The sequence below is a fragment of the Oncorhynchus kisutch genome, linkage group LG16 (assembly GCF_002021735.2).
Source record: "Oncorhynchus kisutch isolate 150728-3 linkage group LG16, Okis_V2, whole genome shotgun sequence".
NCBI lineage: Eukaryota > Metazoa > Chordata > Actinopteri > Salmoniformes > Salmonidae > Oncorhynchus > Oncorhynchus kisutch.
This window is the reverse complement of record NC_034189.2, coordinates 41,393,314-41,413,631: the sequence shown is the minus strand read 5'-3', so window position 1 is coordinate 41,413,631 and position 20,318 is coordinate 41,393,314. Positions and strand designations below refer to the sequence as shown.

The 20,318-nt window shown below is 42.2% G+C and overlaps 1 protein-coding gene across 2 annotated transcripts in view; it reads left to right on the top strand.

Moving 5' to 3' along the window:
* Positions 1-20,318, top strand: part of LOC109878212 (protein TANC1) — a 58,357-nt gene that overhangs the window by 13,037 nt on the left and 25,002 nt on the right. For both annotated transcript variants that reach the window (XM_031792446.1, XM_031792445.1), the window contains exon 7: positions 99-380. In XM_031792446.1, coding sequence (XP_031648306.1) covers positions 99-380 — 282 coding nt within the window. The remainder of the gene's footprint in view (positions 1-98; positions 381-20,318) is intronic.

Sequence of the window (20,318 nt, the reverse complement as noted above, 5' to 3'; positions counted from 1 at the left end):
TAACTTGATCTTATCCAAAAGGCACTCATTAGGAGTCAACGGTTTGGTTTTGTCGTTTGTAATCCCCTTCACCCCTGTCTACTCCCCCTGTGCCTCAGCTACCATCACCAGCTCTCCTGAGAATGAGGATCGCGGTGGTTCCACTCTGGACCTGAGCAAAGACGGCAGCTGGAGGGGCGCTGGGCGTGGCGGGCACCAAGGTGACTCTTGCCCTCCTGTCGCCAAGGACGACCTGCCAGGACCCAGCGAGGCCCCGCCCAGGTCTGAAATCACCATCCTAGAGGCACCCAGAACTCCGCCCCCAGCCAAGAGGCCCTTCCCACAGCGCCACACGCACAGCACTTCTTCCCTGGTGATGCCACGCCCTAACTCTGTGGCAGGTGAGTGACCATCTCTTGCCGCTGACTGGTGGTGTCTCAATAGTCTCAACTAGTCTCATTTCCTTGTGTCCTTTCCTATATGATTACTGGCCTGGTAGTGCATGATAGATGAAAGCAGTACATTGGAGATCTACCCAGTCCTTTTATCTTTTAGCGGTGATGAGGGAAAGGAGATGAGGAAAGGAAGCCGTGAAAGACAATCAAACAGCTCTACCTTGACCAGGTGTCTAGAACCAATCGTTTTTTTGTGGTGAAGTTCTCGTTCCTCCATTCATTTGTGTAGTTAAAACAGCTGCAGCTGAAGCTTTTTCTGACCACGTGGTTTCTGTGACGTGGAAGAGCCATTAGACAGAGCTGCTTCCTGTCTACTTTCTGTCATTAGACGAGGACAGCATACGGCATTACGTCTCTGGAGGATGGAGACAGTGAACGCTACCGGCTACAGTATTCCAGGAGGGTTTACGTTGTTATCCTACATCTGTTTCTCCTCTGTGTTTGAGAGAACAAGAGACAACTTTTCCTTCGTTAGATGCCACTCCATTTGGAGAGCGGGGGGGGGGGGTGGTGATGGTCTCAGGGGAGTGGATCCACTGCAATGACTGACAGACTCTTCTACTCTTGTTAGGGATGCTGCTCGTGAACAACTTGAATTACTTGAAATGAGCATGGCAATATTTGTTTAAATAGACCTGGATGGGAGTAACACAGGACATGTTTTGGTTTCTTTCAAAGCCCACGCTCCTACATAGGTTTCTATCTGTTGTTGTGGTCCGAGCAGAGAGGAAGTGTTAGTCCCGGGCTGAGTGCCTGCTGATTTCAGTACAGCTTGAGAGTTAAGTGGCGCCGTGTGTGAATAGAATGTCAGTATTCCTGCGGTGCCATTGAAAGAGGGCAGACCCCCCCCGAGAGCTCTTGCCATTCAACTGCCACTGGAGCTTTCGTCATAGTCCTCTGAGATTATTATTATACCAACCGACATGTATTCGAGGTGGAAGATTGTGGTCAAATGTGTTTTCTACGTTGTTTAACAGTAACCTGGCCCTGGGTTGAACAAGATTTAGGGTGACTCAGCAGTAGACTGGACATTGTGGTGTTGGGAGGTGTGATGTGAAGTGTGTCTCTGTATCTCTGAGGTCAGTGGTTCTAACGCTGAACAATAGCCTGGTCCAGCCTCCAACCGCTTTTTTCCCAAGATCCAGGTGTGACTCTTCACTAGATTGGACATGACGAGGGTGATGTTGGGGTTGTAACATGGTATTCCAGTGGGTGCTCCTGCCCTGTGAGCTGTGCAGTACGTGTCACAGAGCCGAGCAACGTGACATTCCCCTTCTGATTCCACTCTGTGGGGATTAAAGGTCTCATGTAATGCTAGATTATACTGTATTACAAGGAGGCTGGGCCGTGCACTATTGATGTATGTGCTGCATAAGGTGGAGGGAGAGAGAGAGAGAGAGAGAGAGAGAGAGAGAGAGAGAGAGAGAGAGAGAGAGAGAGAGAGAGAGAGAGAGAGAGAGAGAGAGAGAGAGAGAGAGAGCGAGCTATAGTTCCTTGCCATGTGGAACAAAATGCGTTATTTAATAACTTAGAGATGCTTCAATCACAGCTTTACTACAAATAGAGTGATTAAACCTAGAAGCCTCAAGCCCCATCTAGCTCTGGTCCTAGCTACTATACAACAGTTACTGCAGATTCACTACAATCACATGCACACCCCCATATGCTCACACACAAACACACACACACAGACAAAGACAGAACATCTGTATATATATCTATCTACAATCTCCCTATCCAGATATTACTGTACTGTTATATCACATCCAGACCCCTACAAGCAGATTGCTTCCCATAGGAAATTACTGTAATCTAGTTAGCTGCTTTTTTGCCTGACTTGAATTCATAAGCCACTTCTATTGGATCTCCTCTCTCTCACACAGTAGAGAGGAGAGTAGAGAGAACTAGGCCTGGTGGAGCGGAGCAGAGAGAACTAGGCCTGGTGGAGCAGAGCAGAGAGAATTAGGTCTGGTGGAGCAGAGTAGAGAGAATTAGGTCTGGTGGAGCAGAGCAGAGAGAACTAGGTCTGGTGGAGCAGAGCAGAGAGAATTAGGTCTGGTGGAGCAGAGTAGAGAGAATTAGGTCTGGTGGAGCAGAGCAGAGAGAACTAGGTCTGGTGGAGCAGAGCAGAGAGAACTAGGTCTAGTTGAGCAGAGCAGAGAGAACTAGGCCTGGTGGAGCAGAGCAGAGAGAACTAGGTCTGGTGGAGCAGAGCAGAGAGAACTAGGCCTGGTGGAGCAGAGCAGAGAGAACTAGGCCTGGTGGAGCAGAGCAAAGAGAACTAGGCCTGGTGGAGCGGAGCAGAGAGAACTAGGCCTGGTGGAGCAGAGCAGAGAGGTCTAGTGAATTAGGATGTGTTAGGTTCTATTTTCCAGAGTACAAACTCAACGGACACTATGAAAGCTTTAAGCCAAGTTGATTCTACCCGGCGGGTCAGTACAGCTGCATTAGACAAACACATGGTTTCACCCGTGGTCGTATACATGCTCCACTTTGGGTGGAGTCTCCTCCATATCGCTACACATTGCATCCTTATTGTTAGGCAGGGAGCTGAGTGATCTGGGCCTTAAACGGTTCCTCCCCTTATCAGTACTGCCACATGTGATCGTTGTCCCTGCACTCAGCCCTTACCAAGCTGCCTTATGGAACCCCTCATGTCTCTACTATACAGTGGGGCAACAAATTATTTAGTCAGCCACCAATTGTGCAAGTTCTCCCACTTAAAAAGATGAGAGAGGCCTGTAATTTTCATCATAGGTACACTTCAACAATGACAGACAAAATGAGAAAAAGAAATCCAGAAAATCACATTGTAGGATTTTTTATGAATTTATTTGCAAATTATGGTGGAAAATAGGTATTTGGTCAATAACAAAAGTTTCTCAATACTTTGTTATATACCTTTTGTTGGCAATGACAGAGGTCAAACATTTTCTGTAAGTCTTCATAAGGGGTTAAAATGTACAGGCCTCTCTCATCTTTTTAAGTGGGAGAACTTGCACAAATGGTGGCTGACTAAATACTTTTTTGCCCCACTGTACCTAATGGTTCATTATATATAACGCTCAGAAACCAAACCGATCAGATGGAAGACATCAGGTTCTACAGAGCATACATGGACCAGTGTGTATGTCTCATGTTGGTGTACATGTTAAACGGACTGGTCCTTAGAAACACAACATTGTGCTACGGAACAGGTGTAATTGGAGCTGGTCTCTGAACCTGGCTATGTTCCTGACCTGTAGGGAGCTGTTAATATCCCAGGCTGGATGAGGATTCACTTGTATCATCATCACCATACAGCATGGACTGATCTAGTGGTCAATGCCCATTTGAATGAGTCGCTGAAGAGTGAGCAAATGAGAGAGAAAGAGAGGCAGAAAGAGAGAGAGGGGGTGACAGGGGACGGAGGAGAAGTAAAATGGACACAGAGAGTGAGAGGATTTCCTATAAGATGCGTTCTAGTGTGTGTGTGTGTGTGTGTGTGTCTTATCCTTGAGTGTCTTTCTCCAGAATATTTAAAGTCACAAAACATGGGCAGCCTAAGGGAAGAACTATGACCGATTTGTTTCCCATTTTACTTAAGGGCAAGAGTCTTGAATCGCTCTCCCTTAAGGCTGAAATACACTACAGGCCACCGGGGTTAACACCCCTGCTCTTATGATAAGTGCCATGGGATCTTTAGTGACTACAGAATGTCAGGACACCCGTTTAACATATAGCAAAACATAGCTTAGCTTGTTGTTAATCCACCTGGCTTGTCAGATTTCAAAAAAGCTTTTCGGCGAAAGCATACCAAGCGTTTATGTAAGGACATCTCTCTCAGCAGACAAAACATTACAAACAGCTAGCAGCAAAGTAGATTGCTTTTCTGACTTTCGTGACCAATCAAATTAATTGCTTACCTTTGTTGATCTTTGGATGTTTGCACTCACAAGACTCCCAGTTACACAATAAATGTTCCTTTTGTTCCATAAAGATTATTTTTATATCCAAAATACCTCCATTTGGTTGGCGCGTTATGTTCAGAAATCCACAGGCTCGAGCGGTCACGAGGAGGCAGACGAAAAATTCCAAATAGTATCCGTAAAGTTCGTAGAAACATGTCAAACGTTTATTATAATCAATCCTCAGGTTGTTTTTACATAATCGATATAATCGATAATATTTCAACTGGACCGTAGCTTTTTCAATAGGAGTGAGAGAGAAAATGTCTACTCCAAGCTGCTCGCGCATGCAAAACGTTGCTGGCACCCAGCCATCCACTGACGCGATGTGATCTTTCTCACTCATTTTTCAGAATAAAAGCCTGAAACTATGTCTAAAGACTGTTCATACCATGTGGAAGCCATAGGAAAATGAATATGGTTGATATCCCTTTAAATGGAGGGAAGGCATGCAATGGAACAGAGAGGTTTCAGGAAAAACAGCACTTCCTGGTTGGATTTTCCTCAGGTTTTCGCCTGCAATATCAGTTCTGTTATACTCACAGACAATATTTTGACAGTTTTGGAAACTTTAGAGTGTTTTCTATCCTAATCTGACAATTATATGCATATTCTAGATTCTGGGCCTGAGAAGTAGGCAGTTTCATTTGGGTACTTTGGGTACAAACATCAAAATACTGCCCCCTACACTCAACAAGTTAACAACCCTCCAGACGAGCTTCAGTGCCATACAACTCTCCTTCCGTGGCCTCCAACTGCTCTTAAATACAAGTAAAACTAAATGCATGCTCTTCAACCGATCGCTGCCAGCACCTGCCCGCCCGTCCAGCATCACTACTCTGGACGGTTCTGACTTAGAATATGTGGACAACTACAAATACCTAGGTGTCTGTTTAGACTGTAAACTCTCCTTCCAGACTCACATCAAACATCTCCAATCCAAAGTTAAATCTAGAATTGGCTTCCTATTTCGCAACAAAGCATCCTTCACTCATGCTGCCAAACATACCCTCGTAAAACTGACCATCCTACCGATCCTCAACTTCGGCGATGTCATTTACAAAATAGCCTCCAATACCCTACTCAATAAATTGGATGCAGTCTATCACAGTGCCATCCGTTTTGTCACCAAAGCCCCATATACTACCCACCACTGCGACCTGTACGCTCTAGTTGGCTGGCCATCGCTTCATACTCGTCGCCAAACCCACTGGCTCCTGGTCATCTACAAGAGGTAAAGGTAAAGTCCTCCCTTATCTCAGCTCGCTGGTCACCATAGCAGCACCCACCTGTAGCACACGCTCCAGCAGGTATATCTCTCTGGTCACCCCCAAAACCAATTCTTCCTTTGGCTGCCTCTCCTGTCAGTTCTCTGCTGCCAATGACTGGAACGAACTCCAAAAATCTCTGAAACACTTATCTCCCTCACTAGCTTTAAGCACCAGCTGTCAGAGAAGCTCACAGATTACTGCACCTGTACATAGCCCATCTATCATTTAGCCCAAACAACTACCTCTTCCCCTACTGTATTTATTTATTTATTTTGCTCCTTCGCACCCCATTATTTCTATTTCTACTTTGCACATTCTTCCACTGCAAATCTACCATTCCACTGTTTTACTTGCTATATTGTATTTACTTCGCCACCATGGCCTTTTTTTTGCCTTTACCTCCCTTATCTCACCTCATTTGCTCACATCATATATAGACTTTTTTTTACTGTATTATTGACTGTAGGTTTATTTTACTCCATGTGTAACTCTATGTTGTTGTATGTGTCGACCTGCTTTGCTTTATCGAGGCCAGATGGCAATTGTAAATGAGAACTTGTTCTCAACTTGCCTACCTGGTTAAATAAAGGTGAAAAAAAAATCTTAAATGAAAGAAGTTTGGAACCACCAAGACTCTTGCTAGAGCTGGCTGCCCGGCAAACTGAGCAATCGGGAAGAAGGGCCTTAATAATCAGAGCATGATTACTTTATGGTCGAATTGATGCAAAGAAACCACGGCTGAACAGTGTGTTTGTGTGTTTAACTCTGCCTGTAAACACGCTAGATGATTCAGAATCCATTGAAGAGCTTGAACGATTCATTGACGAGAGATACTTACGAACTTAAAGAAACATGTCGCTGGTTTCGGAGGATTCAAGCATTGTTAAGGACAACCAACCCAATCAACAAAACAAACCAAAACCAGGTTGGCCAATAGGTATCAACAATGGAACCAAACCATCCCCAAGTAAGAGGGCGCGTGTGGCGAGTGGAGAGAGGTTTACTGATATGGATGTGAACTTGTTAAAATCCATCAATGAAAGGCTTGCCAAACTTGATATCTTGGATATATTACGAGAGGACATCAGTGCATTATGTGCCAGTCTAGAATTCAGCCAACGTCAGATTGATGATCTAAGGAAAGAGAACACGGCTCTGAAAGGTACTGTAGACTCTATTCATAGCAAGGTGGAGGTGGTGCAAAGGGAGAACAAATAACTTAAAGAAACCTTGCTTGATGTTTTTTTTAAATTTATTATTATTTTCTAGCCAGGTAGGCTAGTTGAGAACAAGTTCTCATTTGCAACTGCGACCTGGCCAAGATAAAGCATAGCAGTGTGAGCAGACAACAAAGAGTTACACATGGAGTAAACAATTAACAAGTCAATAACACAGTAGAAAACAAAGGGGGAGTCTATATACAATGTGTGCAAAAGGCATGAGGAGGTAGGCAAATAATTACAATTTTGCAGATTAACACTGGAGTGATGAATGATCAGATGGTCATGTACAGGTAGAGATATTGGTGTCCAAAAGAGCAGAAAAGTAAATAAATAAAAACAGTATGGGGATGAGGTAGGTGAAAAAGGGTGGGCTATTTACCAATAGACTATGTACAGCTGCAGCGATCGGTTAGCTGCTCAGATAGCTGATGTTTGAAGTTGGTGAGGGAGATAAAAGTCTCCAACTTTTGGATATGTAGCGAGGGCCAGCCGACTAGAGCATACAAGTCGCAGTGGTGGGTGGTATAAGGTGCTTTAGTGACAAAACGGATGGCACTGTGATAGACTGCATCCAGTTTGCTGAGTAGAGTGTTGGAAGCCATTTTGTAGATGACATCGCCGAAGTCGAGGATCGGTAGGATAGTCAGTTTTACTAGGGTAAGCTTGGCAGCGTGAGTGAAGGAGGCTTTGTTGCGGAATAGAAAGCCGACTCTTGATTTGATTTTCGATTGGAGATGTTTGATATGAGTCTGGAAGGAGAGTTTGCAGTCTAGCCAGACACCTAGGTACTTATAGACGTCCACATATTCTAGGTCGGAACCATCCAGGGTGGTGATGCTAGTCGGGCATGCGGGTGCAGGCAGCGACCGGTTGAAAAGCATGCATTTGGTTTTACTAGCGTTTAAGAGCAGTTGGAGGCCACGGAAGGAGTGTTGTATGCCATTGAAGCTTGTTTGGAGGTTAGATAGCACAGTGTCCAAAGACGGGCCGAAAGTATATAGAATGGTGTCGTCTGCGTAGAGGTGGATCAGGGAATCGCCCGCAGCAAGAGCAACATCATTGATATACAAAGAGAAAAGAGTCGGCCCGAGAATTGAACCCTGTGGCACCCCCATAGAGACTGCCAGAGGACCAGACAGCATGCCCTCCGATTTGACGCACTGAACTCTGTCTGCAAAGTAATTGGTGAACCAGGCAAGGCAGTCATCCGAAAAACCGAGGCTCCTGAGTCTGCCGATAAGAATATGGTGATTGACAGAGTCGAAAGCCTTGGCAAGGTCGATGAAGACGGCTGCACTGTACTGTCTTTTATCGATGGCGGTTATGATATCGTTGAGTACCTTGAGTGTGGCTGAGATGCACCCATGACCGGCTCGGAAACCAGATTGCACAGCGGAGAAGGTACGGTGGGATTCGAGATGGTCAGTGACCTGTTTGTTGACTTGGCTTTCGAAGACCTTAGATAGGCAGGGCAGGATGGATATAAGTCTGTAACAGTTTGGGTCCAGGGTGTCTCCCCCTTTGAAGAGGGGGATGACTGCGGCAGCTTTCCAACCCTTGGGGATCTCAGACGATATGAAAGAGAGGTTGAACAGGCTGGTAATAGGGGTTGCGACAATGGTGGCAGATAGTTTCAGAAATAGAGGGTCCAGATTGTCAAGCCCAGCTGATTTGTACGGGTCCAGGTTTTGCAGCTCTTTCAGAACATCTGCTATCTGGATTTGGTTAAAGGAGAACCTGGAGAGGCTTGGGCGAGGAGCTGCGGGGGGGGGGGGGGCGGAGCTGTTGGCCGAGGTTGAAGTAGCCAGGCGGAAGGCATGGCCAGCCGTTGAGAAATGCTTATTGAAGTTTTCGATAATCATGGATTTATCAGTGGTGACCGTGTTACCTAGCCTCAGTGCAGTGGGCAGCTGAGAGGAGGTGCTCTTGTTCTCCATGGACTTCACGGTGTCCCAGAACTTTTTGGAGTTGGAGCTACAGGATGCAAACTTCTGCCTGAAGAAGCTGGCCTTAGCTTTCCTGACTGACTGCGTGTATTGGTTCCGGACTTCCGAGAACAGTTGCATATCACGGGGACTATTCGATGCTATTGCAGTCCGCCACAGGATGTTTTTGTGCTGGTCGAGGGCAGTCAGGTCTGGGGTGAACCAAGGGCTGTATCTGTTCTTAGTTCTGCATTTTTTGAACGGAGCATGCTTATCTAAAATGGTGAGGAAGTTACTTTTAAAGAATGACCAGGCATCCTCAACTGACGGGATGAGGTCAATGTCCTTCCAGGATACCCGGGCCAGGTCGATTAGAAAGGCCTGCTCACAGAAGTGTTTTAGGGAGCGTTTGACAGTGATGAGGGGTGGTCGTTTGACTGCGGCTCCGTAGCGGATACAGGCAATGAGGCAGTGATCGCTGATATCCTGGTTGAAGACAGCGGAGGTGTATTTGGAGGGCCAGTTGGTCAGGATGACGTCTATGAGGGTGCCCTTGTTTACAGAGTTAAGGTTGTACCTGGTGGGTTCCTTGATGATTTGTGTGAGATTGAGGGCATCTAGCATAGATTGTAGGACTGGCGGGGTGTTAAGCATATCCCAGTTTAGGTCACCTAACAGAACAAACTCTGAAGCTAGATGGGGGGCGATCAATTCACAAATGGTGTCCAGGGCACAGCTGGGAGCTGAGGGGGGTCGGTAGCAAGCGGCAACCGTGAGAGACTTATTTCTGGAGAGAGTAATTTTCAAAATTAGTAGTTCGAACTGTTTGGGTATGGACCTGGAAAGTATGACATTACTTTGCAGGCTATCTCTGCAGTAAACTGCAACTCCTCCCCCTTTGGCAGTTCTATCTTGACGGAAGATGTTATAGTTGGTTATGGAAATCTCTGAATTTTTGGTGGCCTTCCTGAGCCAGGATTCAGACACAGCAAGGACATCAGGGTTAGCAGAGTGTGCTAAAGCAGTGAGTAAAACAAACTTAGGGAGGAGGCTTCTAATGTTGACATGCATGAAACCAAGGCTTTTTCGATCACAGAAGTCAACAAATGAGGGTGCCTGGGGACATGCAGGGCCTGGGTTTACCTCCACATCACCCGCGGAACAGAGAAGGAGTAGTATGATGATGCGGCTAAAGGCTATCAAAACTGGTCGCCTAGAGCGTTGGGGTGTACAGTGTCCATCAATGCGGGACAATCTAATATGTTCAGGGATCCCGGAGAATGACAACAGCAGAGGCTGTGAGGACACAGTCCGAGACTTTATGTCAACTCAACTAAAACTGCCCACTGATGTTGTGCGTAATGCCACTTTCTCCAGAGTCCATAGAATAGGTAAGGCCACGGGCTATTATTGCATGTTTTGACACATTTAAGCAAAAGGAAATGACGAAGAACATGTGCAGAGAACTCAGAAACACTGATTTTGGAATGAATGATCACTTCCCCACCGAGATCAATGAAAGGAGAAAAAAACTATATCCCATCATGAAGGAAAAGCGTTGCCTGAATCAACGAGTCTCCATGGTGATGGATAAACTTTATATCAACGGGCAACTGTATCGGGACTCTGGAGTAACTCCCTGGCTATTTCAATTTAATGTTCAAATTTGAGTTTGTGTTGTAGTGTATCATGACAACTTCAACTATAATGAATATATGCTCTATTGATCCCCACAATAATGAATACATGCTCTATTGATCTCCACTATAATGAATACATGCTCTATTGATCTCCACTATAATGAATACATGCTCTATTGATCTCCACTATAATGAATACATGCTCTATTGATCTCCACTATAATGAATAAATGCTCTATTGATCTCCACTATAATGAATACATGCTCTATTGATCTCCACTATAATGAATAAATGCTCTATTGATCTCCACTATAATGAATACATGCTCTATTGATCTCCACTATAATGAATACATGCTCTATTGATCTCCACTATAATGAATACATGCTCTATTGATCTTCACTATAATGAATACATGCTCTATTGATATCCACTATAATGAATACATGCTCTATTGATCTCCACTATAATGAATACATGCTCTATTGATCTCCACTATAATGAATACATGCTCTATTGATCTCCACTATAATGAATACATGCTCTATTGATCTCCACTATAATGAATAAATGCTCTATTGATCTCCACTATAATGAATACATGCTCTATTGATCTCCACTATAATGAATAAATGCTCTATTGATCTCCACTATAATGAATACATGCTCTATTGATCTCCACTATAATGAATACATGCTCTATTGATCTCCACTATAATGAATACATGCTCTATTGATCTTCACTATAATGAATACATGCTCTATTGATATCCACTATAATGAATAAATGCTCTATTGATCTCCACTATAATGAATACATGCTCTATTGATCTCCACTATAATGAATAAATGCTCTATTGATCTCCACTATAATGAATACATGCTCTATTGATCTTCACTATAATGAATACATGCTCTATTGATCTCCACTATAATGAATACATGCTCTATTGATCTCCACTATAATGAATACATGCTCTATTGATCTCCACTATAATGAATACATGCTCTATTGATCTCCACTATAATGAATACATGCTCTATTGATCTCCACTATAATGAATACATGCTATATTGATCTCCACTTGATAAGGAAAGGGCTGCATATGGCTCAGGTTAATGTATGTAGCCTTCCTAACAAAATACATGAGGCTTTTAACTTGGTCAACATAAATAATATTCATATTTTGGCTTTGACCAAAACACATTTAGATGCATCTGTAAATGATGGGCAAATGAACATTCATGGATATAGTCTACTGAGAAAGGACAGGAATAGGAATGGTGGGGGTGTAGCACTGTATATTCAGAATCATATACCTTTTAAGAGAAGGGATGACCTTAATGTATGTCAAGTAGAGGCACTATGGGCTCAGGTACATCTGCCTCACCAGGCACCCATATTGGTAGGATGTGTGTATAGACCTCCTAGCTCTAAGGTGTTCTATCTGGATAACTTATGTACTGGGTTTGACCAGGCCACAGATAGCAACAGAGATGTATTTATCTTTGGGGATTTTAATATAAATTGGAAGGATTACAATAATTCGAATAGAACAAAATTGATGAGATATGCTAAGAACTGTGGTTTGAAACAAATGGTTAATGATACTACCAGATCTTCAATTAAGTTGGGTCATCGTTCAGACACATGCATTGATCTGATTTTCTGTAATATACCATTGCAATGCTTCAAAGCCAGATCAATGCCAGTGGGCTGGACAGACCATAATATTGTGACCATAAACACCAAGGTTCCAAAGAACCCCCCTAGGATTGTGTTTAAGAGAAATTTTAAAACATTTAATCATGAGCTATTTCTAAATGATTTGGCTGCTGTACCCTGGGAGCTGATTTATCTAGAGGATGATTTAAATCACGCTACAGAATGTTTTATTGATGTTCTCACTGATGTAATGGACCATCATGCCCCTATAAGAAAGAGAACAGTTGGTGCCCGTCCATCTCCATGGATTGATGATGAATTGGGTGAAGCTTTTTCTCCAAGAAATATGGCAAAAGTCTTAGCAGCCAAGTCAAAATTACAATTTGATTAACAGAATTTTAAAACATTACGTAATTATGCAGTTAAATTGAATCAAAATAAAAAATTATATTTTACAACAATGCTTTTACTGATTGTAAAAATGATTGTAAAAAGGTATGGAACACAGTTAAGCTTTATTGGTACATCTATCTCATCATGCCCATCTAGTGTGGAGGTTGACGGGAGAATAATAACAAAACCAGTTCATATTGCCAATCATTTTGCAGATTTTTTTACAAAGAAAATTAATTTACTGGGCAACAATGTAAACATACATTCTTCCAAACAAGCTATTGTCCAATGGATTGATGATCATATTATGAGCAACAAGATCTGCTCTTTTGGTCTGCAAACGGTGTTAGTGGAGGAGGTGTTAAACCTATTGAAGTCATTACCTGATGGTAAATCTACAGGTTATGGTCTTATGGACAATTTTTTGCCTCGCTGTGCTGCTCCCCAGATTGCAGTTCCACTGAGATACATATTTAATTGGTCACTGGAAAGGGGGATGTTTGCAAATGTATGGAAGCATACGAAACTGTGTCCTATTCCGAAAGACAGCAAGAACCCATTACTCCTGCCAATAGTCGACCAATTAGTCTACTCCCTACACTCAGTAAGATATTGGAGGGTATTGTGAGTAGACAAATATGAGAGTACATGGAAAAGAATTATCTGATTACAGCCAATCAGCATGCTTATCGCAAAAAACATTCCACTAGCACTGCATTGGTTGACATGACTGACCAGTGGCTCAATGCTATGGATAATGGCAGGTTTGTAGGTGTACTATTTTTAGATTTCAGTGCAGCATTTGATTTAGTGGATCATGAAATAATTTTGACAAAATTAATGCATTATGGTTTTAAGGAGGCAGCATTGAATTGGGTACAGTCATATCTAACTGACAGGAAACAGTCCACCTATATCAATGGTTCATTTTCTTCCCCTCATGTGTTAAACTGTGGATGCCTTGGGCCACTTCTCTATTTAATATATACTAACGACCTTCCCTATGCCTTAGCTGAAACTCAAACTATTATATTTGCAGACGATACTACAATTTATGCAGCAAGACAATAGGTTCAACAGGTACAGCAAGCTTTACAAGGAGATTTGGAGAATATTAGGGAGTGGGTTTGCCAAAACAAACTTGTTTTGAACACCAAGAAAACCAAAGTTATGTTGGTCTGTTCCACTAGGAAAAGGCCAAAACAGCATGGGATACAATTAAGTATGGGAGGAGTACAAATTGAAGAAGTGTCAGAAACCAAACTATTGGGAGTGCAGCTAGACAACTGCTTATCATGGTCGCCTTAAATAACTAATCTATGTAAAAATATATATATATATATTAAAACAGCATGCATAATCAGAAGGATAGCTAAATATTTACCAGGAAAAATTATTCAGCAAATAACACAAGCATTAATTGAGAGTCAGGTGAACTACTGTTCGGTGGTCTGGGGAAATGCATCATCAAGTGAAGTTAGGAGGCTGCAGAATGCACAGAACAAAGCAGCAAGGATTGTTGTAAGGTGGAGATATGGTTCTTCTGTTGCAGTCATGTGCAGTGTTCTTGGTTGGTCATCAATCAGTAAGATAATTGAAAGGAACATGCTTATTTTATTTCATAATATACAGAATTTAAAATGGCCAAGTTCTATTCACAACAGTATTCAGTTGGTAAGAGATTCCGTAAATACTAGGAATAGATTGTCCACAATCTATGCGTTGTCCAGACAGAAAATAGAAATAGGCAAAAGAACATTTCGATTTAGAGCAATAAAGAAATTGAATAAATTAACTGAGCAAACTAGAAACCTTTCAATATATAAATGTAAACATTATTTTAAAACAATTTAAATATAATACATAGAAATGTTGTGCGACTATAGTAGATGAAGAATCAATATTTTTTAGATTGAGTATTTATTGGATTATTATGTTAGTATATTATGTATGTTTGTAATAGTGTGTTATATGTGAAAGTGTGTTTGTATTATAAATTGTATTTTAATGTTTAAGGACTCTTGGAAGATTAGTCCAAATGGGGACTAAAAGAGATCCAAATCAAAACAAAATCAGGGAGGTGACCAAGAACCTGATGGTCACTCTGACAGAGCTGCAGAGTTCCTCTGTGGAGATTGGAGAACCTTCCACAAGGACAACCATCTCTGCAGCACTCAACAATCAGGACTTTATGTTAGAGTGGCCAGACGGAAGCCACTCCTCAGTTAAAGGCACATGACAGCCCGCTTGGAGTTTGCCAAAAGGCACCTAAAGGACTGTCAGACCATGAGAAAGAAGATTATCTGGATTGATGAAACCAAGATTGAACTCTTTTGCCTAAATGCCAAGAGTCACGTCTGAAAGAAACCTGGCACCATCCCTACGGTGAAGCATGGTGGTGGCAGCATCGTGCTGTGGGGGATGTTATTCAGTGGCAGGGACTGGGAGACTAGTCCAGATTGAGGGAAAGATGAACGGAGTGAACTACAGAGAGATTCTTGATGAAAACCTGCTCCAGAGCATTCAGACTGGGGCGAAGGTTCACCTTCCAACAGGACAACGACTCGAAGCACACAGCCAAGACAACGCAGGAGTGGCTTGGAGACAAGTCTCTGAATGTCCTAGAGTGGCCCACCTAAAGCCTGGACTTGAACCCGATCGAACATCTCTGGAGAAACCTGAAAATACTCCCCATCCAACCTGACAGAGCTTGAGAGGATCTGCAGAGAAGAATAGGAGAAACTCCCCAAATACAGGTTTGCCAAGCTTGTAGCATCATACCTAAGAAGACTCAAGGCTGTAATCGCTGCCCAAGGTGCTTCAAAAAAGTACTGAGCTTATGTAAATGTGTTATTTCAGTTTTGTATTTTTTTATAAATGTGCAAACATTTTAAAAAAATCTGTTTTTGCTTTGTCATTATGGGGTATTGTGTGTAGATTGATGAGGGGGAAACAATTGAATCCAATTTTGAATAAGGCAACAACGTTACAAAATGTGTAAAAGTGATCGTCAAGTCAACCAATCCCTCTAATCTCAATTCCAACCCTCAGATACTGACAGACTAACCCATCTTTCCCACTACAGCAATACACATCCTTCTATTTCACGTTGACGTCTTATGAGGGTCTTGAACCTCTCTATTTGTCCTAAAAGTAAATACTTTAACTAAGAGTATAATCATATTTTCCATGGATTGATCTTAGTTTTTTAGATCTCTGCTGTTTCTACATCCATGTGAACACAGACATTTCTGACTCCAAAAGTGAGCCGCCAAAGAGATCACAGTACCAAAGAGATCATCTATTGATCACGTTTCTTCGTTGCAGTGTGCACAGGCCTCACCCCAATATATTGAGCATTCTTTTTGTGGCGAGAACATTATATGATCGTTTCAATTGAAAAGAACGGATTGATGCGTCAATTTTTGTATAACAGTTCATAAAACCGGTGCCATGGTAATTGAGACATCGAACATCTCTTCCCAATTATCTGGAATTTTATTCCTGAATAGTTGTCAAACCTCTCGTTTTTAAGTGCACATGATATATTTTACCGTTTATACTAGTCATTTTAAGCCATGCATGGTTTTTGATTGACGGCAGACAAACTCATTAATTCCTTTCTCTTTTGAGTAATTGCCCCTGACATTTTTTTGTGGCAGAGCTGTGATGAGTTTATTAAACTTTTGTATTGATCATACATCCCCATACGCCTTTGTTAATTGCTCGTTTCTCAACATTTTACTGTCCTTATTCTCAATGTCATTCATAAACACGATACCTTATCATGTTTTTGTACAATAAAATAGTTATTTCCTTGATCAGTACGTTGTAGTTTAGACGTACTATTTGTGGTCGTATTTGTTCAGACTCTTCTGAAGGATGAAATTGGAATTGTAACCATCTCTGTATGGCCTCATTTCAAACGGATGAGACTTTAAACAGGGTTCCATTGTCAATCCACTGGAAAAGGATGGTGTTAATCTACATAACGGCAAAGAGACCACGTTGAGCGTTGAATGTGCTTCTCTTAGTAGCCTGCTGGAAAACCAGTTTGGATTTAGATATCATTTTGGTATAATGGAGGCTTTAAGTAAGAGGCTTAATGTCTTAATGTTTCATAGTTTTAACCCTCCAAACTCACGTTCGTTATACAAATATGCCTGTTTTAACATTCTCTGACTTGCCATTAAGGACAAAAATAAAAAGACATTTTATATACTTTTATTCTCCATAACAAAATGTGGAAAAGGTCAAGGGGTCTGAATACTTTCCGGGTTGTTTTACATTACTTTTATCCATCTTATGAGAGATTCTCAAAAGCTGATTCTAAACTGATTCTAGATCTGCTGTATCGAGGCTGTCTTAAAATCTGCTATAAAGATTACAGGTTTCCCTGTAGTCTAGTCTAATGTTGTCTCCTATATATCATCCTTTTAAGAATCCCGTCTAAGGATAATGTCCAGTAGGACCTTTTTAATTGTAGAGAGATCAGTCCCTCTTTTTGTGTGTCTGATAGTTTGCCATTTACAGTATATACAAGTAACTAAAACATGGTAGTAGTGGAGCTCTCAGCAGATATATTCTCTATTGGAATGCCATCGAGACCAGGGGTTTTCCCCGTCTGAAGGAATCATTTGCCAACCGTAGTTCGTCCTGTGTAAATAGGCCACCGCAAGATATTTTTAGTGTCGCAGATAGTTTAAGATGATTTTTTTGGGGGGAGAAGGGTTTCACAAAACTCATCGTTAATTGAGATTGTAAGAACTTGACAAGAGAACCTTTATTTCAAATGTTTTACTTAGGCCTCCCGAGTGGCGCAGAGGTTTAAGGCACTGCATCGCATCGGGTTCATTTCCCGGGCTGTGGTCGGGAGTCACATAGGACGGCGCACAATTGGCATTGTCCTGGTTCGGGGAGGGTTTGGCCGGTGGGGCTTTACTTGGCACTTGATGGCTGCTTTTCCTTCACTCTGCGGTCCGACTTATCACAAACAATCTCAATTTGGTTGAGGTCAGGGGATTGTGGAGGCCAGGTCATCTGATGCAGCACTCCACTCTCCTTGGTCAAATAGCCCTTACACAGCCTGGAGGTGTGTTGGGTCATTGTCCTGTTGAAAACAAATGATAGTCCCACTAAGCCCAAACCAGATGGGATGGCGTATCGCTGCAGAATGCTGTGGCAGCCATGCTGGTTAAGTGTGCCTTGAATTCTAAATAAATCACAGACAGTGTCACCAGCAAAACACCCCCACACCATAACACCTCCTCCTCCATGTTTTATGGTGGGAAATACACATGCAGAGATCATCCGTTCATCTACACCGCGTCTCACAAAGACATAGCGGTTGGAACCAAAAATCTCCAATTTGGACTCCAGACCAAAGGACAAATTTCCGCCGGTTTTAATGTCCATTGCTTGTGTTTCTTGGCCTAAGCATGTCTCTTCTTATTATTGGTGTCCTTTGCAGCACTTCGACCATGAAGGCCTGATTCACACAGTCTCCTCTGAACAGTTGATGTTGAGATGTGTCTGTTACTTATTTATTTCGGCTGCAATTTCTGAGGCTGGTCTTTAATGAACTTACCCTCTGCAGCAGAAGTAACTCTGGGTCTTCCAATGAACTTATCCTCTGCAGCAGAAGTAACTCTGGGTCTTCCAATGAACTTATCCTCTGCAGCAGAAGTAACTCTGGGTCTTCCAATGAACTTATCCTCTGCAGCAGAAGTAACTCTGGGTCTTCCAATGAACTTATCCTCTGCAGCAGAAGTAACTCTGGGTCTTCCATTCCTGTGGCGGTCCTCATGAGAGCCAGTTTCTTTATTGCTCTTGATGTTTTTTGTGACTGCATTTGAAGAAACTTTTAAAGTTCTTGAAATGTTCCGTATTCGTGTCTTAAAGTAATGATGGACTGTTGTTTCTCTTTGCTTATTTGAGCTGTTCTTGTCATAATATGGACTTGGTCTTTTACCAAATAGGGCTTTCTTTTGTATACCACCCCTATCTTGTCACAACACAACTGATTGGCTCAAACACGTAAAGAAGGAAAGAAATTCCACAAATTAACTTTTAATAAGGCACACCTGTTCATTAAAATGCATTCCAGGTGACTACCTCATGAAGCTGGTTGAGAGAATGCCAAGAGTGTGCAAAGCTGTCATCAAGGCAAAGGGTGGCTATTTGAAGAATCTCAAATATAAAATATATTTTGATTTGTTCATCACTTTTTTGGTTACTACAAGATTCCATGTGTGTTATTTCATAGTTTCTACAATGTAGAAAATAGTCAAAATAAAGAAAAATTCTTGAATGAGTAGGTGCCCTAAAACGTTTGACCGGTAGTGTATATATACTGTATAATGTATTGTAGTCCCCTACCATTACAATATAATTATTTGTATCTTGGAGACATAATCATGAGATTATTATACATTTTCTCAAAGAAGTTTGGATCGTCATTATTCAGCCCTTATATATTTATGAGCCACATCTGTTTATCATCAAGTAGTATATTCAAAGCAATCCATCTTCCTTGAGGATCCATTTTACCGGATTGCACCTCAAGATCTACTGTAGATTGTCTTTCAGTAGGATTATAAGACCTTTTGAATTCCTTAGCCCATGACAGAAATAGATTTCACCATCCTACTCTTTTTCCCCCGGCCACTTCGTCAGAAGATATTGAACGAGTTTCCTGTAAACAATAAATATGGTAATCCTTCTCCTTTAGCCATGTGAAAACTGCTCTTCTTTTCCTATTATCAGCCAAACCATTAGAATTATAGCTAACTGCAATTCAATTCATCAGTTACCACGATTTACCACGATGGGTTACATTTTGAGATACTAACCACTATCCTTAACACTTTTATGAAATACTTATCCATGCTTACCAGTACCACCAGAATCAATACCTGTCCATTATCCACATAGCTGTGCCATTATAGATGCACTGCTGTACAAACTGTAGCTGTGCCATGATAGATGCACTGCTATGCAAACTGTAGCTGTGCCATTATAGATGCACTGCTATGCAAACTGTAGCTGTGCCATTATAGAAGCACTGCTGTACAAACTGTAGCTGTGCCATTATAGATGCACTGCTATGCAAACTGTAGCTGTGCCATTATAGATGCACTGCTGTACAAACTGTAGCTGTGCCATTATAGATGCACTGCTATGCAAACTGTAGCTGTGCCATTATAGATGCACTGCTATGAAAACTGTAACTGTGCCATTATAGATGCACTGCTATGCAAACTGTAGCTGTGCCATTATAGATGCACTGCTATGCAAACTGTAGCTGTGCCATTATAGATGCACTGCTATGCAAACTGTAGCTGTGCCATTATAGATGCACTGCTATGCAAACTGTAGCATTGCCATGATAGATGCACTGCTGTACAAACTGTAGCTGTGCCATGATAGATGCACTGCTATGCAAACTGTAGCTGTGCCATTATAGATGCACTGCTATACAAACTGTAGCTGTGCCATGATAGATGCACTGCTGTACAAATGGTAGCTGTGCCATGATAGATGCACTGCTATGCAAACTGTAGCTGTGCCATTATAGATGCACTGCTATGCAAACTGTAGCTGTGCCATTATAGATGCACTGCTGTACAAACTGTAGCTGTGCCATGATAGGTGCACTGCTATGCAAACTGTAGCTGTGCCATGATAGATGCACTGCTGTACAAACTGTAGCTGTGCCATGATAGATGCACTGCTATGCAAACTGTAGCTGTGCCATGATAGATGCACTGCTATGCAAACTGTAGCTGTGCCATGATAGATGCACTGCTATGCAAACTG